The 25,647-nt window shown below is 54.7% G+C and overlaps 8 protein-coding genes across 8 annotated transcripts; 5 read left to right on the forward strand and 3 right to left on the reverse strand.

Moving 5' to 3' along the window:
- Nucleotides 1-1,064: 1,064 nt before the first annotated feature.
- On the reverse strand, nucleotides 1,065-2,463 carry MRS44_002862 (uncharacterized protein; the record flags this gene model as incomplete). Its single annotated transcript, XM_065622975.1, has 3 exons — nucleotides 1,065-1,315; nucleotides 1,676-2,128; nucleotides 2,196-2,463. The coding sequence occupies 3 exons, from the start codon at nucleotides 2,461-2,463 to the stop codon at nucleotides 1,065-1,067; spliced, it is 972 nt and encodes a 323-aa protein (XP_065479047.1).
- A 3,074-nt stretch (nucleotides 2,464-5,537) lies between these two features.
- Nucleotides 5,538-5,969, forward strand: MRS44_002863 (uncharacterized protein; the record flags this gene model as incomplete). The annotated part of the gene is made up of 1 exon (XM_065622976.1): nucleotides 5,538-5,969. The coding sequence occupies one exon, from the start codon at nucleotides 5,538-5,540 to the stop codon at nucleotides 5,967-5,969; it is 432 nt and encodes a 143-aa protein (XP_065479048.1).
- Nucleotides 5,970-7,760: 1,791 nt separating this feature from the next.
- On the reverse strand, nucleotides 7,761-8,664 carry MRS44_002864 (uncharacterized protein; the record flags this gene model as incomplete). The annotated part of the gene is made up of 3 exons (XM_065622977.1): nucleotides 7,761-8,192; nucleotides 8,230-8,572; nucleotides 8,660-8,664. 3 exons carry the CDS (start codon nucleotides 8,662-8,664, stop codon nucleotides 7,761-7,763), a joined length of 780 nt encoding a protein of 259 aa, XP_065479049.1.
- A 1,816-nt stretch (nucleotides 8,665-10,480) lies between these two features.
- MRS44_002865 (uncharacterized protein) lies at nucleotides 10,481-13,104 on the forward strand (the record flags this gene model as incomplete). Its single annotated transcript, XM_065622978.1, has 4 exons — nucleotides 10,481-10,483; nucleotides 10,540-10,773; nucleotides 10,832-12,251; nucleotides 12,317-13,104. The coding sequence occupies 4 exons, from the start codon at nucleotides 10,481-10,483 to the stop codon at nucleotides 13,102-13,104; spliced, it is 2,445 nt and encodes an 814-aa protein (XP_065479050.1).
- A 1,274-nt stretch (nucleotides 13,105-14,378) lies between these two features.
- On the reverse strand, nucleotides 14,379-15,342 carry MRS44_002866 (mitochondrial 37S ribosomal protein mS42; the record flags this gene model as incomplete). Its single annotated transcript, XM_046275236.2, has 2 exons — nucleotides 14,379-15,010; nucleotides 15,132-15,342. 2 exons carry the CDS (start codon nucleotides 15,340-15,342, stop codon nucleotides 14,379-14,381), a joined length of 843 nt encoding a protein of 280 aa, XP_046136976.1.
- Nucleotides 15,343-16,049: 707 nt separating this feature from the next.
- MRS44_002867 (uncharacterized protein) lies at nucleotides 16,050-17,251 on the forward strand (the record flags this gene model as incomplete). Its single annotated transcript, XM_046273515.1, has 2 exons — nucleotides 16,050-16,541; nucleotides 16,604-17,251. 2 exons carry the CDS (start codon nucleotides 16,050-16,052, stop codon nucleotides 17,249-17,251), a joined length of 1,140 nt encoding a protein of 379 aa, XP_046136977.1.
- Nucleotides 17,252-21,812: 4,561 nt separating this feature from the next.
- MRS44_002868 (uncharacterized protein) lies at nucleotides 21,813-22,493 on the forward strand (the record flags this gene model as incomplete). Its single annotated transcript, XM_065622979.1, has 1 exon — nucleotides 21,813-22,493. The coding sequence occupies one exon, from the start codon at nucleotides 21,813-21,815 to the stop codon at nucleotides 22,491-22,493; it is 681 nt and encodes a 226-aa protein (XP_065479051.1).
- A 1,909-nt stretch (nucleotides 22,494-24,402) lies between these two features.
- Nucleotides 24,403-24,982, forward strand: MRS44_002869 (uncharacterized protein; the record flags this gene model as incomplete). Its single annotated transcript, XM_046268230.2, has 2 exons — nucleotides 24,403-24,566; nucleotides 24,628-24,982. 2 exons carry the CDS (start codon nucleotides 24,403-24,405, stop codon nucleotides 24,980-24,982), a joined length of 519 nt encoding a protein of 172 aa, XP_046136979.1.
- Between the last annotated feature and the right edge of the window lie 665 nt (nucleotides 24,983-25,647).

Below are 25,647 nucleotides of genomic sequence, written 5' to 3' on the forward strand. Positions count from 1 at the left end.
ACGAGAGACAGCGACTGCGCTTAGAGAAGCCAATGAGGATGGGCCGGCAAAGACGGTCGCTCTGCAAGAACAAGTGCCCATCGAATCTCCACTCTAGGAATAGATGAGCGCGAAGAATTGGAGACGACGGGCAGGGGTGCCTCATCCAAAGGGGAAAGTCGCGCATGGTGTGCCCATCTGGACGTCCGTGGGGATACCACGCAGCCACTCTGCTTGCATCCAGAGCTCAGAGAGAGGGGGGAGGCTGGCTAGCTGGATCCTTTTCGGATCTAGCTCCTCGCGGGAGGATATGCGAGGCGGCGAGCTTTGACTCTATCTTTTGAGGCCCTCCACCTCCCCTCCCCCGTCCCAAGAACTGCCCTGTAAGGCGGTTGAGCTTCCGGTTCTGAACCATGCCATTGTTTGTGTTTAATCACTGCTCGAGAGCCGACATTTCGGTCAGAAACACAAAACAAACGTGGACCGAGTTCCTTGCAGGAGATCTGTATCTCGACGTGGTGGATGGATGGCGTGGGAATGCTTCAATCGGGCGACAACTTGAACCACCTTGGCTGGATCATGCGGCAGCAGCACCCAACCGTATCGTGGACTAGCTGTCGACGCAGACGGACAGCGAGGTGCTCATCCGGCTCCTGCATCTGCAGATGCGGAGGTCCATCGGAAGGGGTAAAGGACGAAAAGGTCGCACAAGGGTGCTTGATCAGACTCTGGCCGCTAGCTTCCATCCTCATGGCCCATCGCAAGGTCGTCCCATGCTAAGCAGGCAGACCTAGTGTACTGTGCCGGCCGGAAAAGTCTATTCGATCGTGATTGAATTGCACTCATTAAACGGTCACCCTAGTGCAGCCATGCGCCGTTTGAGCAATTCACGGTTTGCGAGTCACAGTTCACGCTGGGCCTCTCGCAAGTCGTGCGACGGAGGTCCACGGCCGGCTAGAACGTACTCGGGAAAAGTGCGGCAGGGGCGCTCTCTGGGCACGGCAGACAATGAATTGTATGTCTGTCTCTCTCAAATGGCCCCAACAGACGGCCAGACGGGGGCATGACAGTTCCGAGAGAGGCGGTCAGGCATCAGATTGGCCAGCAGCGAGGCCCCGTGGCTGGAAGACCTGCAAGCGGATGCCCGCAGCCGAGTCGAGAAGCCCCGGGAATGGCGTATCAAATTCCTCAACACCAATTCTCTCTTTGCAAATGTATGCGGGAATGGCTAGTGGTACATGCGTCTTGGACTGGACTAGGGACCGGGGTGGTAGACGGTGACGTCTTCTCGGCGAGCCGCGGCGCGGGGGTGGTTGAGGTGGACCATGGATAGGACCTGATATTCCGTTCTTTCCAAGTCACGAGCTTTTTGCATCTGAAGGGTCCATTAGATGGAACAGGGTCAGAAACCAAGCAGTGAGCTCAGAGTGAGCAGTGGCAGACAGGGTAAGAGGTCATCAACATGGTTCCGTTGGAGTGAGCAGCATCGTCAACCAAGGAAACTGGCGTAAGACGACAGGACACATGGACGACGCTACCACCACTACACGACGGAAGCTTTGCAGGCAGACAGACCTAACCTAGGTATGCGGTACACGCCGATGTGCTGTGAGCCGCAGCGGGGAGCGAGGTACTATCCCATACGCGTGACGGACTTTTCGCAGCGCAAAAAAGGCAGTGGAAAGGAAAAAAAGACCGGCCGTGGCGGTAGGGTTCGTGCGCACCTCTGGCGCCAGCCAGGCCAGGTGTAATTCTGCTTGCCTCTTCGTGGGCAAAGGTCGGTCTGCTGAACAGGCCCCGAGCCATGTAGTGTCGTTGGAAAAAGACGACTTCTGGCCCGTGATTCGACGGATGAGGTGTGACGAAACGTTGGCTCGTGCAGCAGGAGCGGGGCCCGCGGGACCAACCGATGCGTAGCGCCTGCCGCGGGGCAGGGGTCGGCGGGCACGCTCGATCAAAAGAGGGTTAGCGTCTTCTGGGGCGCTTGCTTGTTCCCCCGGCCAGCGATCAAGATTGGTCTGTTTCTTCAGCGCGAGCCGCAGGTGGCTTGACAGGGATGCAGGGGAGCTCTGGCCAATCACGTTCCACAAGACGACTATCTCTGGGGTCCTTGTTCTAGGGCCTTTCCAGGGTCGTCCTGGTTCGCCAGCTGCACACAGAGGGCACGTTTCTGGACCTACAGGACCCCTGGCAGGATGGGCGGGGGCCTTACAGACTTGACGATGCAGTGAGCGACCGATGTGACGGGCGGGCGATGACGGGTGTCGGGCATGGAGCGGAAAGGCAAGGCAAGGCAAGACGAGGCTTCTCGATGGCGTCGATGGGGTTGCCGTTGGCGTTGGTCTTGTTGTTATTGTTAGTAGCTGAAGGCGCCGAGGCTGTCGTCGAGGCTGCCACCGTTCCTTGTATTGTTTTTTTCAAGATGAGATCTTCATATGCCCGTTGCTCGTGGTTTGCGGAGGAGGCTGTGCCACAGTCGATCATGGTTTGTCCAACCGCCAGATCCATCCCCTCCCCCAAAATTCCCCGTCCAAAGCTGGCGCTGCTACTGGCCCGAGGCACGTTTCTCTCCTACACCACCAGGAAAAATAGATAAGCCAAGCCATTGAAGGTAAAGCCAGACGGCACCTTGCAGCTAACAACCAACAGGTAACCTATCTGCCGTCAACTGTCATCTCAAGCTTGAAAGTCCCTTTGCTCCGACATCCATGTCACGTTCGCTCGCAACTCCTCATACCTACGTAGTTTGCAAACCTACTTGCCAGGATGCATGCCTATCCTACTATTTACCCTTGTTTCCTCAAAAGTCTATGGCAAAAGGACCGAGTCGTCTGACAATATATCCTTTCCGCTATGAGACCATCTCGACCGCCTCCTGCAAACCTACAGCATCTATCGTGCCGGAGCAGTCCATCTCAAGCTCAATAGCTTCACGGATGCCATGCCGAGCTTCAAGCCCGTCTCCCAAGTCCGGCCTAGTCAAATCCTTCATAGCTCCCCACCAATGCGAGTCATTGTGCCCCCGCTGCAAAGAACAAAAAAAAACACTACCGGCCGCCTCCGGTTGTTCATCGCCTTTCTCTCGTGCCCGCGCCATGTCACCCCTGATCCCTGACAAGGCCTCAGAAAAGAGCCACCATGATTATGGTTACCGTTATCCTCATGGCATCATCGCCGGAGACTTCTGTCCATCACTCACTAGATCATTTAGCCCCCTTCTTAGCTTCCAATTTTGGGCTAAATTCCTTGTCAAAAAGTAGCCCGCATGGCCGGCGCTTAAGCATGTTTGGCCGGGTATGCACAACACCACCCGAGCGCTAACATGTTCCATCACATCTCATCACATCCCAACATCTATTTTTAATTTTGCCCACATTCCCTGCGCGACATCGGCCTAAATTGATCTCGACAGCTGCCAAAATCCTTATCGGCCTGGGCTAATTATGGAAATTCGGTCACTTCTCCTCCGCCTGCAGTTTGTCATGCCCCTTCTTCAGCTCCCCCTCACCTCCTGACGACCCCGGTTGGCATGGAGATTCATCATCTCGTCAGCTCGTCCGAACCCCCTCACTGATCTTGACAGGCTCCGAATCCCGAAGCCTTGCTTGCGATTGTTTCCCTCTCGCAAACACGCTAATCGCCTCGTGCAGCGATCTGCGACCAGCAGTGGTGGCAGAGTTTGATCTGCGGCCACGAGCCGACCGTACCAGCAGTGCCGTTTGACTCCCAAGTTGATCTCGAAATGCCGTGTCTGCACTATTCACGGTTCATTTACGTTGGCACTTTCCAAGACGGCGCCGCTCCTATCCAGGCGCCATCTCAAGCCAGCTTGCAACCCCCCCCCTGGTCTCTCATTTCATCACCAATCCAGCGAGCCCGATCACATTCGGACCTCACCCTCCATCACGACGCGACTCATCATCTCAACGTGCCAGGATGAAGTGCTAGTTTGCAAACGGCCATCACAAGACATTGGACGTCCGTTTTGCGACGTCTTAAACGGTCTAGCCGAGATGGCGCGGGGACGTTGGGATGTGATATCCAAGCCATCATGGTATCGTACCCGAGAGCCAAGAGATTTCTTGATCCCAGACCTCGAATTGAGTTCGGTGCCTTGAGTTTGTAATGTGAAGCCCATCGAACCAACTTACACACCATCAGGGCAACGTGGGCCACCACCGTTGAAGGGTCCAAGATGGAGCTTCTCCTCCCCTCCTCGGCGGGCCGGCCCAAACCTTGACGGAACGCTAAAAAGTGCATATCCAGGGTCCTAGAAAGTATGAGCATGACCTCCATCCCGTCAGTAATGAAAGGATTGTAAACAGGAAACAACAGCCTGACGAATATCCGTCCGCTTAAGAGGAGCTTTGGCCACGTTGAGGGTGCAATCGCGTGATCTTCCAAGGACAGAGAGAGCTGAAGCTAGATCGAGGCGACAGCTGACCAGGTCCCTTGCTGGCTCGTCCGCCACCGACGGAAGAGCAACAGCCAGAATGCGACTCTCTTGAGGAAAAAAAGCCTCCGTCGATTGCCAAGGGCCATCAGATAAGCCTAGTAAAGAGATGGCTGCACTTTAGCGGAGCGGCCGCGGCTTGTGTGGTGCCTGTCCGAGTAAGGAGCTCATCGTTCATGAGCATCCACGTTTATCCCTCCTTTCCCCGCCCAGCCTCCCATGCACCTTTTTTGCAAACTTGTTTTGCCGTTCCGTCTCGATGGAGAATTTGTCAGACATGGCTCCGCTGCTCGAGCACCGAGGCTCCAGGTGTTCGTCAACAAGATGCGGCCTGTGAATCAACCACCCACAGAGATGAGCAGGTCGCATTAGTCTGGCATCATGTGAGATTGTGTAGCAGCGAGCTCTGGGCAATCAATTGGTGGGTGCGCAAGATGCGAATATGCTTTCAAAACCCGTTGATGGTCGACAGGGACGACGGAATAGAGTGGAGTAAGCAGGCGAAGAATGTCAGAGGGCTGGGCGGATTGGTGAAGGGCCGGGGTTTCGACAAGTAACGGGTTAAATGGTCCTGTTGGAGGGACGCGCACTGTGATGTGATGCCGGGGAGTGTGAGTGCATTAAAGATGAGAAACGAGAGCTCACAGTGACACTCCTCCCCGACTTGCCGTATTCGTACCATCCCGGTCGACAATGACGATCACGTCTAGTAAGCACCGTCAATTGAGTTGCGGACGAGGAGGTTATCGGACGAGTCGGGAAACCTCGGTCGCTTGCTTGTCGATATTCGATCACCTGCGTTTTGTGCCTTGTCGCTGAGCATCTCGAGGAGCAACCACCCGTGTCCGTGTCATGTGGACCTTTGTCCTATGTCTGAGCCACAACGGCTCAGAAACAGCAGAAACAGCTTGATCGTCGGCTTCACTTCATGCCCGACCGATCAGCCAACGAAAGCCATAGAAGCCGTGTCCGCACCTGGGGCAGAGGTCTAGGTGAGACAGCATGGAGAACGATTGTGAGACATGGCTGTTCCTTCTAGAGTCTCTGGGTGGCTGTCGTTGTCTCGGGGCCTCGAATCCACAGCAGCTAAATCGTCGTCACCACGATGAACGAGGCGGCGCCGCCTGGAGACGGTCTCGAGCGGGCGGAACAGTCGGTGAAGATCCGCGAGGTGCCATCTGGCCGTCACGGGCCATGGTCTGATGCTGGATGCAAGGCATTCGCACTGGAGGCTGGACGGGCATGCGAAGCAAAGCGGGAACGAGGCATTAGTCTGCGACGGCGCAAGAAGCCACTTTCTCGCCGTCCTCGCTGCCAGCTCCACGTTTGTTTCCTTCTCCGAGGCACGTCAGGGATCAACGCTGGCAGTTGTCACGCCTGGGCGAAGAAAGCTGAGCAAGGGAAGAAATCGATGCTGGGCGGGCAAGGGTTCGCAGGCAGGGTTTGGGGTGAATTACACAGCCCAGGACCAGGGATCCTGGGAGAGAGGCTAGGCGGGATCGGATACCCCCGCAGGATTGCGATTGACGGACGTTAGGCCAATCGGGGAGTCCAGACAGATATTCGCATGGTTATTGGATCGTGAGTAAATTGTCTGTCCAAGGCCATCAAAGCTCCGAATCCTGTTCGACGCCTTGACGACGCCTTGACGACGCCTTGATAGCAGGTTGACTCGAGTCATCCCTCCATCCACGAGGCGAGGCAAACTCGAGACGTTGGAGGTTGTAGCTTGTAAAGATCAGGAATGACGATGAGCTTAGCCAAGACCGGACAGCCAATGGTCCGAGACATGTGTTTCTTGTGTATGTTGTCGCAAACCGAGGGTTGTGGTTGTTATTCGTGCCAGCCCTACCCTAGGGGAGGAGATAGACGAGAGAGGAATCCAAATCGTGGACTGGGTCTGGGCCGGATCGGGGATTTTGACAACGGTCGCTCGGCCCGGCTGTACAGCGCAGATCGCCACTTGTCAAGTCCTCGTCTAATATTATCAATGGTGTTATGATTTCCTAAACCCTACACTACTCAGAATTATCATCATTGTGTTAATGGGCGAGTTTGGAGGAGCACATCCTCCGAGTTACCTCAGCCGTAGTCTACACAAGCGCAGGTATACAGTTTCCACGTGCACTGTACCACTCACCGAGCCACCCCTCCCCGGCAGCCAGGGCAGTGTGACACCTCATCTGCCGTCACTGTGCTACCTTACCTTCCGTAGGGTAGGTAGGGCTTTGCTCTGGTTGGTGTCGTCTCACCAGAATTGGCAGTCGTGCAACACGGGGAATCTCAATATCCAACCCCGCAACCCAAGATCTCCCATTATTCGACATTGGAAATGCATGCCACAGACGTCGCGTCACATCGCATCTCTGACCAGGCACATCAATGTGCGTTTTTTCACGTCGGGTACCGCAGATGCATCGACATTTTACGGAGAGATCATCATTGCAACACCTCAATTAGTCAAGGCTGGTTCCTGGAGTGCATATCGCATATCCCCATCCAACATTGTTCAGCTAGAGAACCAACCATGCTCACAAACCCCTCACCCTCAACCATCTGCCCCGTACACTAATCTCGCCGACCCTTACGCAAGAACACGGCATCCTGCGTTATCACAGATTTAGCTGCTAGGAGCTGGAGCTGGAGCTGTTTGCTAACTGACAAGACGACTTACAGCGAGCTTCACCGCGCTAGTCAAGCCCTAGTGTGATCAAGAGTGCACAAGCTCCAGATCCCAGCATGCATCTCAACCGGTCAACTGCATCACCCCACCTCTTGGCCCTCTTTTGCGAGGTTGAGGAATTTTGACAAGCACCTGTCACCGCCCTCTCTTTTCTCCTCCCCACGGCAATTATGGCATCCATACAGTGCCGTGCAGTGCAGTCCCACGTACTACTCGGTAGCACCTCAGATAGCCTAACGATCCTCGAGGCGAACTGCTCATGTGAACGCACTTGGCCGCGGCCGCCTGGGTCACACGGGGGGTATGAGATGAGACGAGCGAGATATGGACGTAATTCCCAACTGACCGCCAGAGATTAGCAAAATGAGTAACACCACATACGAGGCAAATTCCAGTCCGATGCCAGCGAGGCCTGGCTCAAGCATGATGAGGCGAAAGAACGGGATGCAGCCAGAGCCAACCAAGCTCAGCCGTTTTCACCCGCTCCAGAATTGCCCCAGGCCAGATCGTGGCGGTCATCAGGGCCTGGCGGAGACTGGGCTCAAGGCACAGAGAACAAAGAACAAGAGCCGGTCCGTCCCACTAGCCCGCCCGTGTCCGTCTCCCGTTTTCTCGCCAACAATTGTGGGCAGAGTCGGCCATTGGTCATGGCCATTGGTTCTTCAAGACAAAGGGCCAAGAGTGGTGCACAGCTCTGCAGAGATTCTCCTCCGCCGCATTGCCTGAAGAGGCAATCGATGTTGGTGGGCCGAGGAAGAATCTGACAGGGACGTCCCGCACCTCTCTGAAGGGCCTCAACAGAGGGTGGGGGGCCATCACCTTGACGGATTCAGGGACGCACATGAGAGCTTTGGCGAGCACACCACCGAGTAGAGCCGCGGGGCATGAGGGCAGGAACTGGAGTGCTGGGGGGGTCACTGGCGAGGAAACATACGATCCATCTGGTCTTCGCCTACCGCGTGTCGGCAAATGTTCCAGCACTTGGGCCGGGTTTCGGCAGACCAGGTGCCCAAAGAAAAATGAGGAATCCCCATTCCGTGCCTTGGCCTCCGCGGATCTAGCTAGGACCGGACCGCGCTGCAAACATTTTTGAGGCCCAACACCTCTACAGTACCTCTGGTGGGATCTGTGATGGAGTTGAGCTGATCACGGGGCGTGGCGGAGGCTGGGGCCTGGGGCTGGAGTTGAAGCTGAAGCGAACCAGCTTGACGAAAACCTGGACAGACGGGAACTTGTGAGTCTCAAGGGCTAGGATACCCGCAAGTGACTCAACGTTTTTTTTTTCTTCTCTTTCGTAAAGTTCCAGTTGAAACGGCTTCCGGTCCCACAGCCGAAGACCCGGCGCGGCAAAGTGTTGCAAATCACCAGCCTCTGGGGCAGAGAAAGACGAGTGCGAGAGTTCACGGCCGTTGAGAAGCGGCGGCGTTCCTGGAACGAGATGCGATGCAGGAGCAAAGCTACACGTACGTGCAGTCGCACAAGCACCTCAAGCGCACCTTTGCAGCCATGGAGCTCTGCTACCCAAGTCACATGGCTGGCTTCACCTCATGTAAGGGAACCGAAGCACAGGTGCTACGTGCAACAGCAGACGCAGGGGAACTGTATATGCTTGCCCTAGGAATCGTCAATGGATGCTCACGACGTCCACGTTGCCGGCAGCAGCGCTAACAACTCAGTCAGTCTCGCCGTCGACGCACTGCAATGTGCGGGCTGGCTCAGAAACAAACACCACATGAAACCCCATACAGTGCATGCGATGCGAAGAGCTCCCTCCCCTCGCCGCCGCATGCAGATGATGGGGTCGGTCTGGTCTGTCGTCTGTCTCCTCTTCCGCCCTTGCTGCCGAAGATACGTGGTCTGTGAGGACCCTGTCCTGGTCTTGTCGATGCAGAGAGAAAAACTGCAGCACCCGAGACTAGGACAAGGGGACAAGGGCCCTATGCGAATACTATCCATGGCCAAGAGGAAAAGGCAAAAGGAAATTTTCAATTGACAACCCGGAAAGTGGCGAGAATGAAAACAATATGGATCAGATATCGGAGGTTGCCAGGGGCATCCATCACCGCCATCACCTCATCTCATTTCAACTTGGTCAACCTTGGACGAGTTCCTCGACTCTCTCGTCCTCATGAGTGCTCCCCATGAGTGCTCTGGAGAGCTCCCGGCGCTTAAACGCCCGCTAGGGCCGCTATATTTGGCTGGGGTGTGCCGCTAATCCTGCCTGTGAGTGTGCTAAAGCCTAACGCCCCACGGGCCAGGGTCGCAACGTGCGGCGGCTTGAGCCAATCGAAGTGCACAGACTGCCCAAGACATGGCGCCCCACGCACCATCCGCCCATGCCATTTCTTCCTCTCCCACCATCGTCATCAAGCATCCATCGCATCGCATCGCTTCAAGGTTGCTTGCCTTCCTTTCGTGACAGAGGCCAGCGACGTGACTGGACGTGCATCTCTGCACGCGGGATGCAGCTTTCACCACACTCCAGCGTTGACGCCACACACGCCCCCTTGTCCAGCCCCAGCCCCAGGGCCATGATCCATCCTTTCTCCTCTTCTCTTCGCCCTCTCTCTCCGCCGTGGGCCATCTCCCTAGCCAGCCTCCACGGTCTGGACGGACCCCGGCTTGACAGCCTTGGTTGAACCAACACGTGTGCCTTCTAGGGTCACTTGGCGAGTGCAAAGTTTCCTGATATAGGCGGTGATATTGTGTGTTGGTTGTTGGGTGATGCCCTCTTGCTGCTTGCTGCCCGCTGCGCGCCGTGCCGGTGTGATGAAAGCCCGCTATGCCTCCCCCCTGGCCATGCCTTACTGTACCCTGCCCGGCCCTTCACCCTGGGGGCCGCTCCCTCACACCCTCTCTCGTCTGCTCTGCTTCCGCCAGAGGAGGCAGGGAACTAGGATCTGGGGACTGGGGATTGGGGCCTAGCTAAAGGGCCTAGAGACCTGGCCTAGAGAGACTGGCCACACACTTTGCATCTAGCTCTGCTCACCAAGTCTATTCTTATCCCCATCCCCCCTCCGTGACCGCTCATGCTGGAACCCCCTCGCTTGTCTCAGACTCCAATGTCGAGCTATAGTGCATACATAACGTCCCGTAACCGCCCGTCCGCCGCCCCCGGCCCCCTCCTCCCAACTTTTGCGACCTTTGTACTATCTCATCGACCTCACGAGGTTCACCTTTCCTTTTCTCTATAGTGTTTCACGGCGTGTTATTCCCCCATCGTGCCCAGAGGTACTCCTAGAGGATCAAGCGCCGGCAACGGCCACCAAGACCAGAAAACCAACCACAGTTAAATTCCCCTCTCCTCCAACCGACTGGTGCCCGGCAGCATCAGCTTTGGTTAATCACCCAATAAAACCCCCAAAATGGTAAGCATCATTCCCTTCAGAGACGACAACCATCAGCAGCTGACAATTCTCTTAAGGAATACACATACTTTCAAGGCGGAAACCGCCTCACATACCAGGAGATGCGACAAAAGCCTCTGCCTCGAGATACCTTCTTCAGCCTCAAGAACGACTCTCAAATATTACAACGACCAACATCAGTAGCCACAGAATTCGTCGACACGGACTGGGAGGAGGAGCAAGAAGAGGATGATGATGAGGAGATCATTAGCGATGTCGAGGACAACTCACCTCGCCTGAGCCTGCAGTCGGTACGTGCCCTGCTGTGACAATTGGTGTAAGTTTGACTTGTTACTAACACTTCCTCAGTCAGGGCAACCCAGCTTCACAACCGTCTCTTCATTTGACGAGGTCCCCACGCCGAGATCAAGCGGCAGCCAAGTGAGCCCAGCTGGATATTCCCCAAAGCAGGTTGAGGGACCCCGAGGACCTCACCTATTCCGCAACTCATCAGATGACTACTACTCCTCCGTCAGCGAAGATGAAATCATCTTGACATTATCCCCCATCACCCCCAAGGCGCCCCGAGCCATCGCCGACCTGCTTGCAACACCTCAACTGCCTCGCCGGGCGAGCCCTTTCCAGTACACCGATGAGGAACTCGACCCTGCCGAGCTGGCCTCATGGACAACGGAGATGGTTGCGCAATCCATGCTCAATGCTGGCATTGAGCTGTCAGTTGCCGACCGATTTATGGAGAACGACATCAGCGGAGCAATCCTCATCACGCTCAAGTTTGAGGATCTCAAGGAACTCAACATTCAGTCTTTCGGTATTAGGACCAAGGTCTGGCACAAGATCCAAGCACTGAGGGACAGCCGCCCCGCATCACCCCGAGCGGCAACACCCATCGAGGATGCCCCCAGCCGAGATGTTGTGAGGGAAGCGAGGAGACGGGAGGAGAGCACATCTAGAACATCTAAGCGCCGCCCCAGCAGCAGCAGACGGAGGCCACGAATGAGGCAAGCGAGGGACGACATTACTCCGATGGAGTCGGTCTCTATCATCGGTATTGAGCAGGTCATCCCCAAGCCGCACCACTGCTCCAAGGGCGAGAACTGCTCTAAGTGGAAGAAGCAGCAGCAGCTCATCCGAGCCTTCAAGAAGGAGTACCCCAACGTGGATATCAGCGCCGGAGGCAAGGTTGTCATCGGAGATACTAGCCACCCTGAGACCGCAAAGGCTTTGGACCCTAACCAGCTGCGACCCGTCTCAGATGCTGTGCCTTCAGTCGTTGCATCCTCCGATGTCTTGGGCCCTGGCGTGCCTCCTCTCCAGTATCTCCAAGAGGCCAACCTTCGCGATGTCCAGCAAAGGGACCCCCAGGACAACGTGATGCAGTTCCTCAACTTCCAGCACCAGCACCTCCGGGAATGTGGCAACGACGTCCCTCCCACGCCTCCATTTGCGGTCCTGCCAAATGCTCAGGCTCAGCTCCCTCACCAAGGCCTTCGCCGTCTGCCCAAGCTCTCGATTCCTGGCAAGACCCAGCCTGTTCCTTCGCGACTGGCACCATCGCGTGCTTCCAGCATCTCCTCGGCTTCTCCTGAGTATCACACTCCTCAGCAGCAGAAGCCCACGCAGGCTCCCTTCGTCCCCTATCGCATGGACAAGGTCGATCCTGTGTCTCCCGACCTTGAGACTCCCAAGAACACTACTTGGCGTCATGGCACTCCCTTCTCTGAGCTCGATGTCCCTGTCACGGCTGTGCCCATTGGCCCTGTGGCTCGTGACTTCTCCCAGTCTGTCCCCCCAGACATGAGCTATCGGACTGATCCCGCCACCCTTACCCAGCACACCTCTCCCCCCGTTGCCAATCCCGCACCGCCCGCCGCCCATCCTTCCCCGTGATGCCGGCTCTTGAGGAGAACCGACCCATTCCTGCCGCCCGCATCTCTACTCCTCACTCGGCTTCCCCCAGGACGCCACGAGCGTCCCGCTCCCAGCAGCCCCTTCAGCCTCCTCCTCGTGATACCTTCACCTTCTCTCGTGGCCAGCTCAATGCTTCCGAGAAAGCTCTGCCTCCCATCGGACCCAGGGGCAAGTCCCCTGCTGCTGACCCTGCCAATGGCATCAGCCACCAGGGCCCGATGAAGAAGCGCAAGACCAAGATACTCCGCCATGAGTGGCAGGACGGCTACTTCACCCTCAAGGGAACTCGCCTCAACATGCACAAGGACGCTGATGAGCTTGACCGTACTCTCGAGTACGTCGACATTGACGACTACGCCATTGCTTGCTCCAGCCTTGCTTCGTCCTCCAAGCTCAGCGCCGCCTTCAAGACCATGCACCTCTCTCACGGCCGCCACAGCCGCGAGAAGAGTGACCCCGTCGGCGCCTTTGCCTTCCAGCTCATCCCTCAGGACAAGAACAGCTTCTCGCGTCTTCGTAAGCGAGACAGCAACCTCCACGCCCCGGGCGCCATCCCCGCTGATGGTGTCAACGGCACAGGCAAGACACACCACTTTGCCGTCAAGAGCCGAGATGATCGCATCGACTGGATGCGTGAGCTCATGCTTGCCAAGGCTCTCAGGCAGAAGGGCGAGGGCTTTGAGATCAGTGTCAACGGCAACATGATCTAGGCCATTTTCCCTATTTCTCACGAACCTCTTCACTCCACTTCTCTACTTCTCTACGTCTCTTCATCTTTACTTCTCCACGTCTCTCTACCTCTCATCAACACTTCCTTTCCGCTCTTTGACGGCCTCGATTCCATCTGCTAGACAGTATGGCCTCGAGGTCCTCTTAAAACCTTTTCTTTATTCTCTCATGCTTTACGCGTCGGCGTTGTCATTTTTTATATCAGATCGTACAACCATTTGCAGATTACTTGTAGCGGCTCTCTCGCGGGATGCTCATACGATGGATGAATGTTAGCTCGAAGCGAGCCATGATGTTTATACGGGTCTTTTTTCTGTTTACTTCATTTGGGGGGAGATATACTGGATTGTACTTTCTTTTTCGGCATGGCCTTTTTTCCTTTTTCACTTATACCACTCGCACACGACCTTTAGAACCTTTCAAGCGCTCACTCAAAGGATGTTATGAACGACGACGCGGATACCATATGGCGCTAGTTGCTTTTTCTACTTGACATTGGATTGGATTGGATTGGAAGATTAGCTTAGCATTTAGGATAGGAAAAGGGAATGAAAATGAATCGGCTTAATGAGATTTCTCTTTGCTTGCTCGTGACTTGTGAGATTGAGTGTTTAGCTGTGCCCCGGTGAGAAGTGGAGGAAAGGTTCAGTTCACAATGATAGGATAACTTAAAGACACACATCAATCTCACTATGTTCCACTTGAATTGGCACTCATTTTCTTTGAGAAGAAAGGTGATGGACGGCAGGGCTCTTGAGATATCTCACTTAATAGCCCCTGAATGACATGTATCATCACGGACAATACAATAGAGGTGAGCTGAGGCCAAACTGCACTCCTATCTCCGCAGTCAATATAGCATCGTTTCCCACTAAAACAAGCACATACGACCACATCTGCTGGAAAAATCTGGATCCCGTCTGATCTCCGATCGATAACCTGGCAAGAGTTGGATTAGTAGCTAGGTCGGTGACGACTAGCGAATCCCCAATGTTGTATGTACTTTTTTATTTGTTTATTCTTTTTGCCGATCTGGGCTCTTTGTTATATAGCAATAGCAGTCTTGAAGCTGCCTTCATACTGTAGTTTCGGGATATATATGGCGGGCAACTTGGATGGATCACATCAAATGGTACATTTTTCCCACCTGTATATGCAGAGTACAATATCTTACAAGATCCGCTCCGACGCCCCCTGTCTCTATTCCTTCATGCCGTCATGTCATATCCTGTCTTTGCTACCCGTCATATCTGTCTCATGCCGCCGACATGAACTCGGGCCGCAAGACGCCCGACTTCTGGGCCACCTTTTCCCAGTCAATCAGGTTCCACCACGACTCGGCAAAGGCGACCTTGCCGCCCTGGCCGCCAGCTCCGACACCCCAGTCGAGCAGCCAGGCGTGCTCCCAGGTGTTGAGGCACAGGAGGGGCTCGAGCTCGATACCACCGGGGGGAAGGTCACCGTCACGCTTGCGGGCGCCGTGGACCTGGTTACGGAAGAAGCGCTGGGCGGTGCCGTCCTTGCCGACCGTGTTCATGTCGGTGGACTGGGCGCGCCAGTGGGCGCCGGGGTAGGGTGAGCCGGCGAGGTAGGTGGGCAGGAGGCGGTAGTCTCCCGGGCCGGCCTTGACGAGCCAGAGGAAACCGGGACCGAACATGGCCGAGGCGGTGACGATGAACTCGCGGCGGAGGGTCTCGATGGAGGAGAAGGAGGCCTCGAGCTCGCGGCGGAGGACGTCGGGCATAGGGGTGCCCTCGGGGGAGATGCCCTGGAAGAAGAAGTGGTTGTTGTGCGCCATGGAGGCGTAGTTGAAGATGGGGGCCTGGTTAGGCTCGCGGGCCGTCAGGAGGGCAATGGTCTTGGTGTCCTTGTCCTCGAGCTCGGTGCCTGGAGGGGGATTGGATGTTAGCATGTGTAGAGGGCCGAGTTACAGCTTGCGAGATATCGGATGCAAGGCGAGGCATTGCGCTCCACCAATGCGCCCAGGCAGCTCCAGAGGCTCACATACCGACAGTAAGAGCATTGAGCTTCTCCACCGCCAGCTTCATATACTCAGTCCAGGCAATGGCGAAGCCGCCGGGGCTCATCAGGTTGGGGACGCCCTGGGAGAAGTCGTGTTGCAGCTCGGGGACGTGGTGGATGGAACGGCGGGCATTGACGGTGGAGCGCAGGCCGAGGCCAAAGGCCAGGCGCGGTGCCCTTAATCTCGGACGAAACATGAGGGGCTGTGATGTGCGTCGGTGGTGTTGTCGTCGTCGTTGATCGTCGACAGCCTCTCTTCGTCTTGCCGACGATTGGACTTTTTCGACCAAAACGACGCTTTGCCTTGTTGGTCCGGCTGGTCGGAGGATGGAGGTACGTTGGGCCGATGGATTGAGGGGAGGGGTTGCTCAGCCACAGTCGAGGTCAGCAGGCGACAGCCACGGGGCGGGAAAAGTGCGTGGAAAGTGCCTGATTTGCCTGTGGCTTGACTGCAGATTCTGGACCTCGCAGGGTCCCGGGCGGGGGAAAGCAGTGGCTGTGTGGAGCCCAGATCGTTTTCAGCCTTAGCCTTGGTTTGAAAAGGAAAGCAGGTGGTGATGGCTTGTTCCATCCGCATCGGTCACAAGCGCCAGCCGCAAGACGTGCCGTCGTCAACGACTCTGAGTTTCTGACTATCTCCTATTTCTGCCTTTTTTTCTGTTTCCCTCTCTTTTGCTTCTTCATTTTCGCTTGATAAACTTCCGAATACGTCACACTGCTTCTTAACATTATATTTCTGCATATTCTTTCTCTTTTCTAGAAGAAAAAGGGAAATCACAACGGTCGCTTTTCATCTCGTCCCGTCACCTCTCTCCGCGCTACTCTGGTCCCTTTCCAATCTGAAACATCACCACTCTCGCCTTCTCCTCCACGAGATCTAAACCATTTAGATCTATATCCCCAGATGCACCCTCCCCAGGGCATCGAGAGTCTACTTCCCGCCGTCGATGATGCTTCTTCGCTAGCCCTCGCTCTTGACGATCCTTCGACCGTCCTCAACATGGCCACCTCCATCATCGCCTCCGCGACCGCCGCGGCCACTGCTACGGGTTCCGCGTCGCCGCAATCCGAGGATGGATCACCTGGCGAGTGCTCATTACTGGGACCTTTCGCCCTGCTCGTCCAGGGCGCGCTCGGCGCTCTGGCCTTGCTCTCGCTCGTCTACAAGCGCTGGCGGGAGAGGCCGCAGCGCCCCCTCAAGATCTGGTTCTTCGACGTCTCCAAGCAGGTCTTTGGCTCCGTGCTTGTCCACATCGCCAACATCTTCATGTCCATGTTGACAAGCGGCCGATTCTCAGTCCAGGTGGAACCGGTGACAACAAAACTGGCTGCTCGGTCAGATGACGACTACGCCCCCAACCCGTGTTCCTTCTACCTCCTCAACCTCGCCATTGATGTAAGCAGCCCTTCCTTAGCTTGTAACTTGCATCGAGAAGATTCACTGACATTTTACACTAGACCACCCTCGGAATCCCCATCCTTATCGTCCTTCTCCGCGTCCTCACCGGTCTCGTCCGTTTCACCCCCGTTGGCCAACCACCCGAGTCTGTACAATCAGGAAACTATGGCAACCCGCCTAATGCCTGGTGGTGGTTAAAGCAATCAGTCATCTACTTCTGCGGTCTCTTCGGCATGAAGATTTGCGTTCTTATCATCTTTATCATGATGCCCTGGATCTCCGTTGTGGGTGACTGGGCCCTCGGCTGGACAGAGGGCAACGAGAAGCTTCAAATTGCCTTTGTCATGATGATCTTCCCCCTTATCATGAACGCCCTGCAGTACTATATAATCGACTCCTTCATCAAGCTCAAGGAGCCAGGCGACCACGAGCCCCTTGCCTCTGAGGATCCCGACCACGGCCGGCCTAGAAGGTACGACGACAGCGAGGATGAAACATCACGCGTTAGGCTTGTCGACACGGATCACGAGAGCGACAGTGACGCCGATGACGAAGCTGCTAAGCTCCCTTCGCGGCCCCAGAGCACAGACTCGGACGAGTATGATCCCGAGCGTGACGGCGACGACCGGACAATCATAGGCAGCAGTTCGAGCGCACGGAACGAGTCGGGTAAGATCGCACCTCCCGAACTGTTCCCCAAGGAGTAGAAAGGCAAGACTCAAGAGGAGGAACTTTGACTTTACAAGCGATGTTTTTGTTAGAATTTTGCTGGGCTTGTTTCTGGAGGCATCTGTTTTGTCAAGCGGTCCGTTATATCTTTAGCTGTAAACTCGCACTCCCAATAGGGCCCCTGGAGGGACAATCGCCCATCGGAGGCATACACGATTAGAAGAAGTGCCAAGGCGTTTAAAGATACTCAAGGTGACTTCTATCATTGCTGAAAATGAAGTGACTATTGGAACATGTTGGTCGATGAGACATTACCGCGCTCCACGATGTCCCTGGACATCAACTAGCCTTACATCAAGACCGCTACGACAGTTGCGGATTGCCAATTTCCCAAGTAAAACGGGCATCGTCATAAAGTTCCCTGAACACGGCCCTGAATGATTGGTAACTGCCTATCCCGAGGTAGGTAGAGAAGTTGGGGATCACTGAGCTTGGATCACTGCCTTTCAGCTTAAAATCTAGTTCACATCTCACCCCAGAATCCTGATGAATGGGAATAAAGGTGACATTGGGAGCGCTACTGTAGGGCTGAAGAACCTGGTATTCTCTATTTGAGAGAAATTGACCGTCTCTGGTCTTTAACTGGAGCAACCTACAAACTCGTTCTCGATGTGATTTCTTCCAACTCCTTTCTTTCCTATTTCATATCTCTCGTTGGGCCTTTACCATGCCAAGCCCTTGAGGAAAGCTTAACTGTGCTAAGCTTCTATTCTTGGCACTGAGTACCATGTATGTCTGACTCGGCATGATCCAAGTTCTTGGAAATGCTTATCTACCCGCTGCCTTTGTCTCATTGTTGAGTCTCAAACTTAACAAGACGTTCCTTCAAGTTACGTTGTCGGCCCTTCTTGAAAGAGTAGGGAACACAAGCAGGTTGGAGACCACTTGGATGTTTTTTTGCGTGAGTTCTCTTGCTGAATTTATTATTAGGTCTAATTGGGCTGCAGTATATGAAGCGAATATGCTGTTGTCGATCTCCCAAGGGCAGTCTTGCAAATCACCTGGGAGTAGATCATGGGCATGGATATTCTTGGGTAAGTGTATTTGTTTTTTTATTCAGCATGTCCTGCTTCTTGAGCCTTCTTCATCCATTCTGAGCTGGTAGATGCCATAGTTATTGTCTGCGTGGCACATAAAGCCCCCTTCGTTTCTCCAGTTAGGTAGGTACAGGTGTGTGGGTAAAGAGGTAATCACAAGATGAAAGGACTAGCTATGAGATAATCCCATTTTTAATTTTCGATATATATTGAGAAATCATAAATATCTTGGTCCCTCGATTCCAAGCTGTCTACCACTTGGGTATAAGGGTGAACTCACCTTTGACCCATTGTTCCGACTTTGTGACTGACCTGCGTCAAATACCGGTTGGGTAACTCACTCATAGTCATCGCGGGCATGGAGACCGAGCTCTGATGCCTGCCTCCAAACACCTGAAAGACTTGCCGTCACATGGCGAGAAGCCACATAGGCAAGTCTGGACGGGCAATAGCTGCTGGCCCAGAATTTCAGCCTCTGTCATGTCCGACCCATCTGTATCGGCCCTGTTCAGGCTGGCTGGCATGTCCTCGCACATGGGCAGTTTCTTGCAGGTAGGGGGGATATCCGGAAGGGCCATGACGAGGTCGTAGAGAGCCCTGGCATTTCTCGAATGCTTGCGAGACAATCGTCGAGCAAGCTCCATACCCCGAGAGGCGGTACGATTGAGCGCACGGCAACTGCGCCAGGAGCGCGAGCGAACACTCTTACGGAGCTGCTTATAGCTCGTAAAAGAGTCTGTGGGAGAGGAGAGCGAGCGCTCAGGGGAGTAGCATCCTCCGTCGTACTCGGAATACTTATAACCTGACATGGTTAATGTATTGACTCTCTTGTGGTTCGCTGCTTGAGTGATCGTGACCGGTGCGCCTCTTGTATCAGATGGATGTATTGCAGGCACAGTTCCAGTTCAGATCGCTGCTGGTTGGCTGTGAACACAGAGAGAAAAGTACCGAGTACTTAGGGCTATATATACGCCAGCTCCCAGAGATATTGTTCAAAGTTAGTCTTCTTATTGTTCAGGTGTTGAAAGAGGATGTTCTCGGGCAAGAACAAGACCGTGGGTGAACAACGATGAGAAAACCCTTGAGAACAATCATCTCTTTGACAAGGGGGCATGAGCTAGGACTGGCACACACAGGCATCTTCTATTCCTCCCAAAGGTTAATGGTGCGAGGTATGCAGATACAGAAGCAGACTATGCTTCTTTGACAAAGAAGCTTTCTTCTCTGTTGAGTTGCTCTGAGGCCCCTGGCCCCCGACCTCATGGAGCCATTTTGACTTAGCTTTCTTCTCTGCCTTATGTGGATAGAAGATGGGATAATAGTGGAATCCGGGGCTTTAGACCGGGCCGGGACAGACCCGCAGCGGGGCCGGCCCCGAGGATCCACGCGGGGGCGGGTCTTTTGGCTTGAGGCTTACGGACCGGTGCCGTATTCCGATGTCAACAAGAGGAAGATGGAGCGATGGGCACAGTAGCAGCATGCTGCGGGAGTGTTGAATCAGAGAAACAATTGCCTGGACAACTGCAACTCTGCCTTGCTGCCTGGTTGCTCTTCTAGGGAGTGTCGCGGGTATCTCGGAGTCTCGGGGTCCTTGGGACAAGGAGCCAACAAAAGATCTGTGATATGGGTTCTTCGAGAAGGGAAGGTCAATTCCACCACATGCTGTGCCTGATCACCCAGGAGCGACGAGATGGGAATTGCAACGGCAAAGTCGGGATTGTAACCCGAATGCGGCTGGCAGCTCCGCCATTCCCTCTTAGCAAGGGGGGCTAGACAAGCAAGGAAATGCTCACGCGTGTGTCTTCGTTTTGCGGGGAAATCCAGTGGGGGGGTTGCACTCGCCTGCAGCATCTTCGAGACATGTCGATACAAACAAAGGGTTGGTCATGTGCCCCGACATCGGATGGATTCGGGGAGATGTGCTTGAAGGGTGTCCTGCCGAAGTTGATGATGGGCTGCCTGACCTGGAATCTCCTGGGCACAGTCGAGGACTGGAGAGCTGACCTGGTCATTCAGGCCATGACGCACATGGCAGTAATTCCTCCAGCGCGAACGCCAGATCCAAGATGCAAGCCCCTAACTGCGGCCCAATGGCACGGATTGCACAGGGGACAGGGCGGAAGGACACGGCAGTTGGATTCGAGAGATAGGCGGGTGTCGATTCTCCCTCTGCCCGCTGGTGTGTGCTGTAGTGCAGCGCAGTGCATGCTGTAAGCCCAGCCTTGGGTGACGAACCCGTCGGTGATGCTTCCCCCTGCCCGGGGCACAGGTGGTGTTGGATGGGAGACCCCAGGCTCCAGGTTCTGTGCTCCGTCGCCTCCGTGTGGAATGCACCGCATCCTTTATCCAGCCTTGGAAAGGACCTTCGCCCACCATCACCGGAGAGGGCGAAGATCAAGTCGAGCCAGGCCCGATCGATCCCGATGTAAAAGAAAGGATGTGCAGTTGATATGTGAGAGAAGCGGTGAGATGTAGGCTTTCAGACGAGGCAAGGAGTAGCTCAGCTCAAGCTCGACCGTGGCGTTTTAGATCTCACAAACTTGATACTGGCAGCACCAATGTTGAAGCCATGGGGAACTTGAAAGTGTGGGGAGGAGTCAAGCTCGCTAGGGCCTGGGAGCTAAGTTAGACGCCTGCCCGTGCTGACCCTCGTCCCGCCCGCTGCCCCTCTCTCCCAAGATCCATGGATCCAATGCATCCGGGGGGATCCGGCTCTCATCTGCACGATACATGCAGAAGCTGGAGCCCTGCAGCCTCTGGACGCTCTGGAAGCTTGATCGTCTAACATCGGCCAATGATTGAGGAGTCTATAATCGTTGAGGGCGAGGGCACATGTCGCTTCACTAATATCCATTTCTCAGCAGGTGCAGGCTCCCATCCAGTGTTGAATTGTGAGATCCCTCCAGACTTGATTACTTACCGGTATTACTCAGCTACGTGATTCCGTAACCGTCTCGTGAGAGGCCGACGATCCGGACCGATGAAATCAGGAGACGCGATCAAGCAAGTCATCGTCCTCCGTTTGTGTGTTTGCTGTGACATTCGTTGTAAGCCCAAGGGTTGATTGATCTTGGATGAGGTGCCCTCCACAATGGAAAAAAAACTGGGACCCGCTTTTCGCCCCTGCCGCTTGGCACACGCGCACAACACACGCTAAATAAATCCCACAGTTGATTTTGGAAAGCGCGAGGCGGGCTCCCCGCTTTGCCCTCCACTTCACTGAAGGGGAAACCCAAAATTCGCCCAGGAGCCAGCCCAGGAGCCAGCCCAGTTCAGGTCAACCAAGCGCTGGCACCTCAAGGGAGTGCTTAATAAAATCCATCATACCTCCCTCCCCCGAAGCCCCCTCCTCCGTGCTAACCTCCGCTTCACTCCTAATCTGACCAAACCTTTTCTTCCTACTCGACTTCACATGAGCTCGATAGGAAGCATTCCCGACAAGCACAACTATCACCGTCACCGCCGTACATAACACATCACACGCTACCTCGCCATATCGATCATGGAGAGCCTCCAGCTTTCTCAGGTGCTCGCCGACCTTAGCAACCTCGGCGCTGCTGTACGTTCTCGTCATGACCGTTCCCATTTTTGTGCCCATGATTCGTGCCGTGGCTCATTACTGACATCTCCTGCGCATCAGGAACCCGAAGCCGCCACCGCCATCGTCACGGCTCACCTCCCCTCCACGAGCAATCGCACCGCGACCGACGCACAAGCATCCACCTCCCACTCAACGCCTTCTGCTCATAACTCACGACGCCCCTCGGGCATCCAGCGCCACTGGTCCTCAGAGGGCAAGTTTGACAAGTTTGGCCGCCGAATCCTCTCTCCCAGTTCTCTGCCCGGCTCAGCTGGCAATTCCATCCCCGGCACTCCTCGCCGTGGTGAATCTGATGTGAGGCGCCTCCACTACCTGTCGCCTCCTCGGCGGAGTTGGGAACTGGCTGCTGACAAGGCTGCCGTACAGTTTGAAGATGACATCGACCGAGCCTCGACCCTTATAACCCTCTACGATATTCGATCCAAGATCAAGCAGCAGGACAACAGCAGCCTGCTCAAGGCCCGCGAGAAGATCAACGCCCTCGCTGCGCGGCAGCAGGCTCAACAGGCCGCCGAGCGCAACATGAAGGCGGCCGACGAGCTTCGACGCCAGCGATACTCCTTCCCCAGGGCTGGTCTCTAGACGCCGAGTCCTTGACGAATTCCTTTACACTTATACGATGGACGATTCTGGTCGTTACGAAGGGCAACGGAGTTGGGGATACTGAATTTTTTGTCGCTTCTCAGCATGTCTCATGACGGCGTTTTTGGTGCCTAAAAGCAACTTGCCGTCAATCTTCTGACAGCGACTCTCCTCTCGATGATTACCATGGAAGACAGCTTTCGCCCTGTCTCTGGAATCTGGGTGCAGCGGCGTCATCGGTGACGACGGATGGATTTACTGGACTTGAGCGACATGGATTGCGATGGATGGACTGGAAGGCATGGAAGGGAATACCAAGCCTTGTATACATGGATGAATGAAGCGATCTCTACCTCGTCGACGAGGTTGAGGATTTGGAATTATGAAAGAGGCTCAGCGGCTGACGACTACTGAGCGGGTCGTGGCGCTTGATGCGATGCGATACGATGCAATGATGCTACCTAGACATGTTGCAGTCTCTCTAGCGCTTATCAGCACGAGACTCTTTGTCCACGTCGTTAATTGAATTAATTTCGTGCATCATGGCTGATTTTTGGAACGTGAATTCCTGTGAAAGGATGCTTTGTTTTTGTACGACGGAATTGCGTAATGACGTGTGATGATGGGTGATGGGAACACGGGGCATACCGGATGTGGCCTGTTCGTATCTAGAGCTTGGGTTGAATTCCATTGTTTGTTAGATCATGGCAATGGCGATGTCTGGACCGAGATCTAACAATCTTGAAGGAGATTGATCACCATTAGTAGGCAGTTGTTTAATTAGTAGAAGCTTCTCGCGACATAGCATAGGTTCTGGAAGCACAGTAGGCATGGCTATGTACTGGGGTTTTTGTGAATCCCCTTGTCAATTCGGGGGTGGAGCTCTCGGGGCTGGGGAAGGGGAGACGTCATCCAGAGTCGGGGCCAAGAGGTTGGTGGCGACGCTTCAAGGCCCAAGTGGGATTAGGGAAAGACGACGACGTGAGGCTGAGCAGGATTTTTTGATGGAAAAGGGCAGGTGACTTTGTTGTTCGATATTTGGTTTCTCCGACCGAGAGGTGAGTTTCGGTGTGGGATGATATGGTTTGTTACTGTAGGTACCTGGTCTACGGAGTAGGAAGGAATTATATTGAAGTCGCTGACAACAGTGTAGATGATACCCTTGGTGCATATTGGGGAATGCTGGTCAATTCAATAAGATGGCATCTCATTCAAACGGTCAGCATTGACGGGAAGAGCGGCATAGTCGCTTCGTCAATAAAGGCAAAATCGTTACAGCAACCAAAAGATGCTCCCACCTCTTGTCGCCAAGCTCCGAAACAGCTCAAGACACCTCTTCTGGGCACAGCCACGAGACAAATTACAAATGAGCCGAAAAAGTGGGCGTGCCGAGAAAAAGGTCCTTGTGATGCCCAGCGTAAACTGGTCGTGATTGAGTGAGTGGGATGACGGTTTGGGCGTGCCGGGATTTCTCTTGGCTTTGGGCTTGGGAGCTTGGCTCTCTTGGTTGACGACGCAGTAGAAAATACGTGTGCTCCCGCATGATTGCATTGGCTGCCTCTTTCTCTTTCCCCTCGCACCAGGTGATTCACTTCATCTCCAATACCTATTTTCTCACCTACAAAATCAAAACCCCCCCTCCATCTATTGTTCGTCGTTCGACGTCACCACCTGTTGGTCTTACTATTACCAGTAGTCCACGTCATTAACCACCGATTCGACGCCGCCCCCCGATCACACTCGCTAACCGTGGTCGGATTGGGCTTTTGCGCGCCCGTGTTTGCGACACCACTACATACCTTTACAGCCTTGTCTCTCGACCAACCTCGTCCGCAGGCGTTCAACCAAAAAAACATCATCACCAACATCGCGAGTTCTCATCTCGCATCTACCTAATCAACACTCTATCATGGCGCCCGTCGAGGAAATCTTTGAGCGCGCCTGGGGCTGCCCTTACGGCTACGTCTACGATAGCTTCCGCCGCGAATGTAGGCGTAGCAACTGGTCCTACTGGGGACGCTGGGTCCTGGCCGGCGTCTGCATCTTCCTCTTCTTCCTCATCCTGACATGCCTGTAAGCCATCACCACATTCTTCATTCCATTCACCGCAAGATGCTGACCATGGTCCCCTTAGATTCTCCTCTCGTCGTCGCCGCCGCCGTGGCGCCACGCCCATCTACGGCACTGGCTGGATGGCTCCCAACAACAAGCCTTGGGGCAACAACCAGAACAACCACCAGATGCACGACTACAACCAGGGCGGCTACCAGGGCGACTACAACCAGCAGCAGCAGTATGGATACGGCCCGCCCCCGCCTCCACCCGCCTACGCCCAGCACCAGCAGCCCCAGTACACGGGCACCACCTTTAACCCCAACGACGGATACTATGGTCAAGGGCAGTACTCTGGTGTTCAGCCTCCTCAGGGCACATATCAGCGTGACGACCCAGGTTACACGCCGCCTGCTGGCCCTCCCCCGGGCAAGTAAGGGAACTGTCAGGGGCTGACGATGCTGGAACGGCCGTTTGGGGAAAAAGGATATCACTGATGAGGCGTTTCTGGAATTGAATTGGACTGGGTGCTTTACTGTCAGGCTTGACGATAGAGGCGATGGAGGTATTCGTGTAATATGGTGATGGCAAGGGCATCATCTTGTGTCACTTGCTCAGAAATATCTGCTCTTCATACGCTCAATATAGCTTTGTACACACTGAGAAATCATTTGACGTCATACCCAGGTTTCATCATACGGATTTAGGAGTATCTATCGAGGTGTGAGAGAGACCTGCGCTTCATACCTCAAGCTGCTGTTTGTGTGAGCTGCCATGATCGACGGGAGTCATCAGCTGTGCAATGCAAGGCGGGGATCCGGTCCCAGCTCCAGGTTCGTACGAGCTGTCGGTCCAAGATAGTGTCCAACAAGTAGCCAGCCATTCATGTGCTCTGGAGGTGCGTGGGCAAGCGGGCGCCACTCCGCTGTCAGTGGTTCTCTCGACGAGACACGACCTCTCATCCACAGCCACAGCCGTTGAGTCTGCATGAAACGTCATTAACGGAGCGTGTACTGAAAAGGGTTGATTGGTTGTTTTGGTGTAGCAATTAACGATGATCTTGTAGCTAGAACAATTTATCAATGTCAATCCCTCTTGCATA

The sequence above is a fragment of the Fusarium solani genome (assembly GCF_023522795.1).
Source record: "Fusarium solani strain SB1 chromosome Unknown bctg00000001, whole genome shotgun sequence".
NCBI classification, from domain to species: Eukaryota; Fungi; Ascomycota; class Sordariomycetes; order Hypocreales; family Nectriaceae; genus Fusarium; species Fusarium solani.